This window comes from Pleuronectes platessa, chromosome 6, assembly GCF_947347685.1.
Source record: "Pleuronectes platessa chromosome 6, fPlePla1.1, whole genome shotgun sequence".
Lineage (NCBI taxonomy): Eukaryota > Metazoa > Chordata > Actinopteri > Pleuronectiformes > Pleuronectidae > Pleuronectes > Pleuronectes platessa.
This window is the reverse complement of record NC_070631.1, coordinates 9,653,101-9,663,938: the sequence shown is the minus strand read 5'-3', so window position 1 is coordinate 9,663,938 and position 10,838 is coordinate 9,653,101. Positions and strand designations below refer to the sequence as shown.

Sequence of the window (10,838 nt, the reverse complement as noted above, 5' to 3'; positions counted from 1 at the left end):
CGTCGACATGACCGCACTTCACATGTCTTCGTGCCGCCTTTAGATCCAGCCAGCGCAAGGATTTTTTTTCTTCTTCCTCTCTCTCTCTCGCTCTCTCTCCCCCGACTACTACTCCTCCTTCGTAATAAAGTCGCCATTTTGCTTCACTGCCTGTATAAACCGTCCCGTATTCTAATATTTTTTTATTCCCCCCCTCCACCCCCCCACCGAAGGAGTCGCGGGGCTGTTTCCAGCTGATTTCTGGCCATTAGTGTTTGAGGAGACTGACTGAGGAGGGTGACGAAGAGGAGGAGGAAGGAGAAGAAGAAGTACCTCGTGGTTTTTTTTGGTGGTTGCGTGTTAATGCGGGAGAGGAGCAGAGGGGGCGAGCCGACTGGAAACTGGGAATAAGGTGAAAACTCTCCGGGATTTTCTGTTCATGCGTGGACGACATTTCTCTTTTTCCTTCCTTCATCCTCCACCTCGTCGAGTGGGCAGGAGCGGGAGGAGGTGGAGGGGGGGGGGACAGGGCGACGGTGACGGCTGTCCACTTCCTCTCTGTCCCCCCTCCGCCACCGGCTGCCCCGGTGTGACCGCTCCTTGACGCACAGCAGGTGGGATTGAGATGTGACACCACACCGCTGGAGGAGAAGACAAACGCCCACTCAGGTGCCCGTCTCCTGACCCCCAACCTCCCGCCCTCACGTGGGAGGTGACCCGGGGCCACCGGGCCCCACAGAGCCGGGGGACTGTCCGACAGTTCAGGTAGGTGTGGCCGAGCAGGGGGGAGAAAGTGGAGCACTCTCGCTTTTCTTTTCTTTTTTTCTTTACCACACAAATAGAGAACTCTGTAACCTTGTTGTAGTATGCACACACACACACACACACACACACACACACACACACACACACACACACACACACACACACACACACACACACACACACGTGTTTCTGTAGTTCTGGGGGAATTCATTGGTATAATGCATTCCCTAGCCCCTTACCTTAACCTTAACCATCACAAGTAAATGCCTAACCCTAACCTAACTCTAATTCTAACCCTAATCCTAAAAGGAAATCCTAACCCTCAAACAACCCTTTGAATTTGTGAGCACTGGCCAAAATGTCCTCACAATGATGGAATTTAACCATAATTGGCACTAATAACAATAGAAAGACCAGCACTCGCACCCGTGTGTTACTTTAGCTGTTAGGACAATCAGTGTCGTAATGCTTTCTCTAGCCCCTTACCCCAACCTTTACCAACACAGCTTAATGCCTAACCCTAACCTAACCCTCATTGTAACCCTAATCCTAAAAGCAAATCTCAACCCTCAAACAACAGCCCAAAATGTCCTCGCAATGATGGTAATGCAACATAATTGGCACTCATAACTATAGAAAGACCAGCCACCACACAAACACACACCGACACACATACACACACACAGTGTGGCAGTGTGCCACGTGCGGAGCTAAAATACTTATTTCCACGTTGTTCTGTCAGCACATTGTATGAGGGTGATGATGTGAGTGGGTGTCAGCAGGTTTTGTTGTGTCTAGCAAAAATGTATGGTAATGTGGTTTCTGTAGGTAGCTGTAGTAGAATAAATCTTTAATGAAAAAACCAGCTGCAATGTAAACATTTTCAAACTGAGGGCTAATCTAAAAGTGTCTACTTAAAAGTTCTAACATTAAATAAAAACGCATTTCATAGACAAAATGTGTCAATTGAAGTACGATTTTCTTTAAAGTGAGCTAAAGAAATGATCCCAGAACGATTTTCATCAACAGCTTTATTACAAAAGTTTAGCATATTTTGTAGTGTGTAGCGGAAATATATGGTAATGTAGTTACTGTAGGTTGCTGTAGTGGAATTAATCTTTTATGAAAACACCAGCGGCAATGTTATATTTTCTTGTGAAACTGAGGGCTTGTCTAAAAAGTATCAGCCTACAACAATATCAAAGGAATTGTTAAGTCATGCTGTTTCTCTTAAAGTAAGCTGAAGTTCGGCTGTAAGCAATAAACCATATCAATAATTATTGCAATAACCTTTTCATCAAAAGCAACACAGTAACACAAATGTACAACATTTATCGATACAATGCTTATGCATTTGTAAACACAACTAGGAGTTATAATGCAAAGTTGATTTACCTCAAATTTGTAAAATGTCTTGCTTTAAACTTGTAACGTTTGTCCTGATCATTTTGGACATCTTTGGCCATAGTGCCCAGCCCTAAGCTAACGTTTGATTACCAGTGATAATTCAGCAGACAGGCCTTATACTCTGTTTTCATCGTTCTCACATTTGTTCAACTTGTTAAATGCTGCCTCTCTTCACACTCTGACACATAATCCAGGCAAAGGGAAGGAAGGCGTCTATTATTGTGTGCAATCTCTTTGCAACGTGCAGCGATCTCATCACATGTCTCTTAATGTCAAATTTTTTAACGACTTGTAAAAAAAAACTGTGTGCACATAATCACTGTGACCGATGAGCAGTCATAACTGGATGTACAGTGAATATTATGGTGTGTGAGCAAACACAGAGGGGCCCCCACCTAGTGACCCTTTGTGTGCTTCTGTAGTTCATTATGGGAGTGACATGAATGTGTGCTAAGAGAAAGCATGTCGGATCGTAATCAGTCCCACTTTGCACAATTAGCGATTGTCATCCTTCATCTATCAGACTCTGTTCCATGCCGACATGACAGTGTTCCAGCACATACAGCCCCAAACTGACATGTAGGTTCACTATGGATGATGGTGGCGAGGAAATATGTTTAGGGTTGATGGCCTATATATCTAGAAGCCACTAAATGTAGATCAGCCACCACTTAAAGCCAAAAAAAACATTGCTGCTGACCATTTGATCTCATCAAGAGCTGCAGTACTGGTTTTTCATAATAAAGAGAGAAAGGAGGGGAGCTTTGTACCCCCCCCCCCCCCCCCACCCACCTCTCTTTGACTCACCTTTTGTCTAATGGGCAGAGCATGGAGTTAGTGTGTAAGTGAGAGTATTGATTTTGAAATGAAACATGGAAGGTCACACCCTCATTACTGCTGCAGATGATGTGTGTGCCTCCACTCAGATAACCTTCAATCCAATAGCACCAAACGGCCGTAATGACGAAAGTGCATTGTGGAACAAGGAGGCTGCATCATCACGGCGTATTGACGCAGTGGACATTGATAATAATGTTTTGACAAGCGATGGAACAGGATTAATCAGGGTAGAAACTATCCCAACAATGCCTTTAGCTATCTCTCACTCTGTCTCTCTCCTGTGTGTTTGTAACCCCCTCAACTACCACTGCAGGCATGGAGAGCCCAAGTGGCCCCAGGCTCGGGAAGCTGTCCTCATCAGGGATGCCAAAGGGCCGGACTCCCAAGCATGGACATCCCCAGGAGCCTGTCAGAACTACGCCAGTCCCTGAAAACAACAACAGACACAGTGAGTGACGAGCTGCCGCACTTTGTTGAATGAAAACACTCTGTGATTTAAGATCTGTACAGGGTTACTTCACAGATTATTTCTGAAAGTGGGAACTGGGAGAGCTTTTTTTTGTGTGATCCAGGTTTGCTCCTGGACTGATTCCAAGATGAATGCCATGTCTTGATGCAGCACAAACTGTTGCTATTATCTGCTTATCACATGACATACCAACACATACACATACTGTATGTATGTGATATTGGCAATAGCACTTTTGCACATGGCTCGCTAAATTCCTTTGACTTTCCAGAGGCTGGACTTTTTGTAAGTCTACGGCTCCTCTTCAGAAATTCAGTGCCGTTTCTCAAAGACTTGTTCACCATACATAAAACTGTCTATCCTGCTTTTTTGAATTGGTTATGTTTTACTCAGAATCAATGAGGCTGGATGTAATTCTACCCCTCTCGCCACAGAAGGGCCTGGAAACTACAGACTTTTTCCTCGGACTGCCTTACAGTGAGAAAACCCAACAAACAAGTATTGCCAAGCACTGACTTGAGTGAAACCCCAAGCCATCTGGATGGGGATGGAAGATTTTGGAAAGGGAGAGCCGGGCGAGGGAATTGTGTTTCAATCCAATAACGAGCAGATGATCATTACTTTGTTAATAGAGTCAGGCAGACTTGGAAAACTGGGTCCTGCTCTAATATGACCCAGTTGTTTTGGTTGCTACAAAATAGACTCTAAACCCCAGACACACAGAGCACCGATGCAAGACTAGGTGATTGAGTTTGTTCTCTTTCTGTGTTAATAATCAGCCCTGTAGGCTAGATTTGCATGTGTATGCTGGTGGCTGCATGTGTGTGTTTTCAGGCTGTGGACAGTAATGTAAAGCGTAGTTAGCTGTGTAGCACTAGCTCAGAGTATACTCTTCCGCTTCCCGCTGTACAGAGTTTGACGGCTGATGTGTTGTATTTGCTCTTAAAGAGTTTATAGTAGCAGAAGGCTGTGTATTTCTTATGTTTTATGTCTTGCGTTTTATGGACTTTTTACGCTTTATTACTCAATAAACAAGGATTGTTTATAAATCAATCTGTGTAAAGCTGGTGGTGGGATCAACCCTGACTGGAGGCTAGAATTGAGAGAAACACTCTTAGCTTAGGAACGTTAATGACAACGGTTGATTGTTGGTGTGACTGTGCGGATGTGTGTTTGTGTTCAAGTTATGATGGACCAGGTGCTGGCTTGGTCCAGGATTTACGGGACTTTTTCTGGTAATTTGACTCTTGTTTCTGCGTGTCAATTTCATTTTCTCTTTCTACAGTCGATTGCCTTTGACTCTTATTAAGCTAAAGCTTCTCAAAAATACCACTGCAGTGAGTAAATCACTGTCTTTAATACAGTACGTTTCTGCTAAGGAGTCTGTTTGTGTTAGGACTGTTATAAGGACAGCCTCCAGCCCAATTTGATTGCACATGATAAGAATTTACATTCCACAATGTTGTAGTTGATGAATTGTCTCATTTGGCTGGGAAGTTGCTCTTATCGAGGACATTACCAGGAGTTTCCCTGGCTTTAGAGAGGCTTAGTTCCTTCCATTGCCAGTGAACTGAGTTTTATGTGATTCTGGTTTGAAGATCCTGAACATCCAGCAACCCTGAGGGGAAACACAAAGCTTCTGAAACACATGCTGAACTTACTGTAACAGTAGGGATTCATTTAGTCACAAAGGAAAGCATAAGAAATGGATCACGAGTGATAAGTTTTCCCTTCAAAAAGCTACTTGATTACTGTAGAATTTGTCTTCCTAAACCGTTATATCGTAAAGGATGTACACGTTCCTCAAAACATGGTCTCTTTCATACAAGCCATCTTTTCAAATCTGGACTTCTTTGCATATTGCTCACTGGTACCTGCCTTAAGCCGTCTGTAGCTTATGAGGAGAAATGCTACATTGCTAATCATAATGAACCTGGCCCCACCTTGTCCATCCCAGGGGGGCTGTGAGCCAAGGTTTGGAGAAACAAAAGCACTAATATGTAAGGCTCCCAGTGGATCTTTGTTAGTGCTTGTCTATGCCCATGTTCACAGTTTGTTTGTAAGATGACTAGATAACGGCATTATCTGAACTCCTCCTCCCATTGGTCTCATTTCATTCTTCGTTGCGATTCGTTATAAAGTTTTGTCAGGTCCTCCATTGTCGTATTATCAGATACTATGCTGGTTATTCATCATTCATTCACGCACATTTTGGGGCATTGACCAAGTCCAGCATTGTGATGGAGGTTTATAAAGGATGAGGCTTTAAGTGAAAGCATATCAGAATTGGCATATTCCAATATCTTTGGTCTAATTTCCTTGAAATCCCTTAATATTCTGCAAATACTATCTTATTATATTTATATGCACTCAGTGCACTTTGGCAGATTTAGTCTCCAGATAAAGTTTTTTCTCTAGGACCAATTGATTGGTTGAAGAGCAGATATGATCAGTCAGCCAAGATTTTATTTGGTTCCATGAAATCCCCTGAATTTCACTTCCATCCTTCTTTACATGGAACTCAAGCCTGAAAATTGAGTTTGTGTTGTGGTTCAGCTGTTCCCTCTCCACATCAGACAACTCAGAGTAAAGGATGTGGTCCTTGAGGGTGACACGCTCTCTGTAGCCTCACTCTTTTTTGCTCTGAGATTTTCATTTCATTTCATTCAAACCCTTTGTCATTTTTTTTCCAAGAAGAATTAAGGCCTTTTTTTGTAAACATTGATAACATGTTAGAGTTGCCACATAGCGCGTGTGGCTCATGTCTCTCTGTGGTCGTGTTCAGTATTAAGTTTCACTGTCTTGTCAGTTTCTCACGTGTGACTTGCATCGCTCCCAGCAAAAATAGACAAGGAAAGGATCTGGTGAGTCAGACTTACATCATATTAGCAACATTACTTAAAAACTGACATCATTCACCATAGTTTCATTGTCTAGCGTACTCTCACCCCCCCTTTCTCTCTCTGTTGCTCTGACAACAAACGTAAGTCACGTGACTGCCCTGTGGTTTCAACTCTTCACTTTTCGGACCGCTCATTAAGGGCAGATGATTATTATAATTGACGGCCATTAATTATCCAAAGGCAGACTCTGTGTAGAACAATTGGGCTAGCAGTAGCATGCAGCACCGGACATGCTGGCATTGTGTGGACACTGCAGCACCTCAGTGAAGAAGATGTCACAAACACGTGATGCAGGCAGTGTGTGAGTGTGGGTCTGTATATGCGTGTGTGTGATTGTGAGAGCTGTGCAGGACCATACCTGATAACAGGACACACTGATCATTGAGTATTGAGTAAGGGGAGGTGGGTGCTCCAGTCGATGCTGTCTCTATTTGTGTGGGGAAGGGTGATCTGTCTGCATAGGTCTGTAAGCTTGTGGCTGTGTGAATGTTGAATTTGTTGGTTAGTGTTGCAAGTTTATGTGTGTGTCTGTTTTCTCAAATGTCCACTACTTTGACCTTTATTTCAGACTCACAGTCACCATGTGCTGACCCTGCATATTTGCTTCAGCAGCCATCTCTTCAGCTCTTTTCCTCTCTTATATTTTGTTTTCACACACTTCTCACTCTCTGGCGTAGTTGTTGTTCAATTCTCCACACATAACTGTTGTTTCCTACCATTTTCTCCCGCTCAAACTCTCTCTCTTGTCTCACATGTTAAGCAGTATGATCAGGGACAGTGATTTACCTTATTTACCTTAGTCCAACCATCATCCTCGCTGACCATCATCACTCCTTTCACATTTCGTATATTTTTTAGTTCTCACCTGTTGAAATTTAAAGTCTCCCTTTGGTGAAATACCAGAAAAGATCAACTCCATAAAATAATTATAGATCAGGGAATGTTTGTTTTGGCCTGATGCTTCATTTCATTCTGAGAAGAGTTCTTTGTTATCGTTGTCACACCTTTTATTTGGCAGGCTTGAGGATGGCAGATGAGAAGAAGCACAGGGAAATGGGAGAGGAGAGAGATTGAGTTGGTGAGTCACTGTCCATAAGGAGGGCACCGCAAACAGTCTGGAGCAGGCATTGCCCGTCTGGCTCACATATACAGCGCTGTATGCACTGTTGTATAAACACATGCTTTTTTTTCATGGCTGCGTGTTTATGGCAGCAGAACATGTCTCTGTGCAACAATTGTATGTTGGACCATCTTCCTCATGTATTCATCATGTTTTTAAAATTCTATCCGGTCAGTCTTAAATTTTAAAGTGTTTTATTTGCTTGGCTGTTAGCATCATCCCCAAGGAATTCACTAGCAACAGATGTGGCAACTCATTAGAAACTCCTGTGATTGGATGTCACCATACACACCATTACCCATGGGCTAAACAGGCATCAGGCAATAGATTAGGTTTCCAATAATATGACGCATGCACCTGATGCAGAAGAAGGCTGTTAAATCAAAGTGTGATTTAGTCATGCCGGTCTGCTGATAGTCTAACACAGGTCTGTGTGGTGAGTCCTTGCCTTTAACATAGAATGAATCCTTATAGAGAGGTTCAGGGTTTAGGACACTCTTCATAGACTGAGCATTAATAACAGTTTTTGCAAATTCAAATCTTTGGTAAATCCAATTGTTTTATTATATTGAGAATAGACTGTTACAACTAAACTATTGCTATTGGTGGCTTCTAATAGCAAAAATAGAGCAGAGAGTCGTAGCATCATTATACCTTGGAAATGTGTTGCCCATTAAATACAGCCCTAAAGTTTAACGCACTGTGTCATTATCTACCTTCCAGAACCACTGAATAAAGAGAGTAACAAATAAATAGATGATGCAGGCAGCTCACATCTTCTTCACAATGATCCCAATGATTCCCTGGCTGTTTTCCCTTTTTGCTCGGAGCCCCTAAAATAAAGTAATGTTTACTTGCAACCCCCCGGAGCACCTTCAGAATGATAAACATTTCCACCGAGGAATGGTTGTCTTCATTCAGTTTCTTTCCTATCTGTATTCAAGAGCCTGGTCTTTTATTTTGAGAGCATTATTTCATTTTTTTCACAATCAAGACCCTGCCCCCTCTCTCAGAGGGTCCCTGCTTACATGCGGATTTCCTCTGCTACCGTGTACAGCACACTTACTGTTGCTGCAAAAATGTTCTGTTCTTTAGTTTGAGTCTTTCTTCTCACAATCAGGTTGACTTTGTGCATTCACAAAACTTTGTATTCCTTCACGCTGGCAAAATTGACAGACACTACCCATAGACGTTAGGTCTCCAGGGTCTCCCTAAGTCAGTCTGTCCCATTGTTGTGAACCTGATAACTCAAGAATGTCTTCAGGGAATTTGTTGAACTTTGGTTTAAACATTCAGTTTGACTCCAGGGTGAACTGATTCGATTTTGGTGCTCAAAGGTTGAGGGTTAAGGTCACTAACGCATCACAAAAACCTTTTTGCATCGTGAACATGCTTTCTAAAGAACCCCTCAAAGTGAATCCTGTCAAATATGGGACAAATGTTCACGGATTTATAGATTAGATGTGGGGGGTCAAAGGTCACTGCCACACGCAAAACATGTTTTGGTCTCTTCAACACTATATTTCAAGTATGTTTTCAGGGAATTTCTTTGAATTTTGACCTGTTTAACTTGGACTAAAATATTAATTGATTAGATGGAAAGAGTGCAAAATGAATGTTGGTAGACTGAAATTGCACTGGTTAGCGGAGGCATACAATTGCATGGCGCTAATTCTAGTGTCGGATTTCTTCCTCTCACTCTTGGATTTTTTTTTGAATTACCCTGTCAGAAATCCCCAACCAACAGAATCTTGGGTGTGACTAATAATATCATCGCTGCTTCATTGCGGTGCAGATGTGTTCGCCAGTGTCTCTCTTGGGCAGTTACTGTTTGTCTCAGTAGAGTGTATCACTCACCAGCATATTACGTTATATTTTATAATTGGTCACTTTTGCAGCATGGGAGTATGTATTTCATGTCTGATCATTTTCGTCAACTTGGTTTTCCAGCTTTCATCCAGGCTGCACGGTCCTCATAGTGCTCTAACTATATTAACTGGTAACTGTTTTATCAGTGCATCACAATTAAATTATGGGGGAATATGTAGTCAAGTTAGTCGAGGTCTGAGTCAGGATGAGATATGATGTATCGCTTGTTGTTTTGAAATCTTCCCAAACCTTATGTGAAAAAGTTAAAATAATGTAATGAGATGGACATACATTCTTAGCTCCTAAATTACATGAAGCTGTATTATGGTATTGAACACATTTACTTCTACAGTTATTAATTCTCAGGAGTAGTAATGGTGTAATCGAGAAATCATTTGAACAAGCTTCTGTCTGTGTGTGTGTGTGTTTGTGTGTCAAAAGGTGTGTTTATTTAAGAGATAATCTTAGATGCAGAGTTAAAGAGAGAGAGAGAGAGAGAGAGAGAGAGGGAGAGAGGGAGGGTAAAAACAGAGTGAGAGGGAAAGGAAAAAACAGAAACCAGGGGGTAAGAGCCGGACTGACTGAGAGTGAGTCTGGTTTTCATTCAGTTCGGTGTCTGGGCAGCAAGACTGCTGCTCCACCTCTCTCCTTCTTCTTTCTCACTGTCTGGAATCAGGCCTGACTGGGAGGGAACTATGGGGACGTCTTCAAAGAGAGGTGCGTAAGTGTCGGGCTGTGTGTGTGTGTGCGTGTGTGTGAGTTTGTGTGTCCTGACGTGCCACTAAAGACACATTTTGTGACAGAAGGTCGTGAAAGTGAAAGTAAGTTGCTTCTTAAACAGTGAACCAGGACAGCTTCCACATACAGTGAGCGTGTTTACTCTGTTGTGTGTCCAGGTATATCAGTTTCTCCATCTATTGTCCGTTGTGATTGATGAATCACTGATACTACGTCTTCTTTCCACCGAGTTGTGTGAGCCGTGTTTGTGTTTGTCTGCGCGGTCGCTCCACACTACAGTATGTCTGAAGCCTACTGTGCCGACACAGACAAAGGCTCCTGTGTGAGTGTTTGTCGAAGAAACAAATGACTGTTCTGTGTGCGCGCCTGTGTGTGTTTGTGGGTAATGTGGGGGAGCAGTTGCAGGCGTAGCTAGGAGAACTCAGAGGTTATTTGAGATCATTAGGCAGCTGCCAGCACTCCTGAGCCCAGACTCTTCTCTTCCCTTCTCCTCTCCTCTCCTCTGTCAGGCTTTACCACTATAGAGCAACAGTTGCAGACAGCTGGGAGCGAGTCATACTCTTGACATTAGTCGAACAGCTGTTTTATCCCCATGGCCTGCGCCTGAGAAGCGGGGTGTAGATGTGACACAATGGGTCTGCTTTGTTTCAGACCGAGACAATGGCTGCAATTGCTGGGACGACTGAGAAACAGAGCTTGCCACATTCAAACAAGCAAAACAAAGTAGAAGACACTGAACACTCTTAAT

The 10,838-nt window shown here is 42.9% G+C and overlaps 1 protein-coding gene across 6 annotated transcripts in view; it reads left to right on the top strand.

Moving 5' to 3' along the window:
* Nucleotides 1-627: 627 nt before the first annotated feature.
* znf512b (zinc finger protein 512B) overlaps nucleotides 628-10,838 on the top strand; it is a 28,442-nt gene continuing 18,231 nt past the window's right edge. For 4 of the 6 annotated variants that reach the window (XM_053424513.1, XM_053424509.1, XM_053424510.1 and 1 more), the window contains exons 1-2: nucleotides 628-744; nucleotides 3,305-3,439. In XM_053424513.1, the coding sequence (XP_053280488.1) occupies nucleotides 3,307-3,439 (133 nt within the window). In that variant the 5' untranslated portion in view covers nucleotides 628-744; nucleotides 3,305-3,306. Of the gene's footprint in view, nucleotides 745-3,304; nucleotides 3,440-9,921; nucleotides 10,070-10,838 lie in introns of those variants that run through there. The other 2 variants (XM_053424514.1, XM_053424511.1) reach the window with 1 other exon arrangement.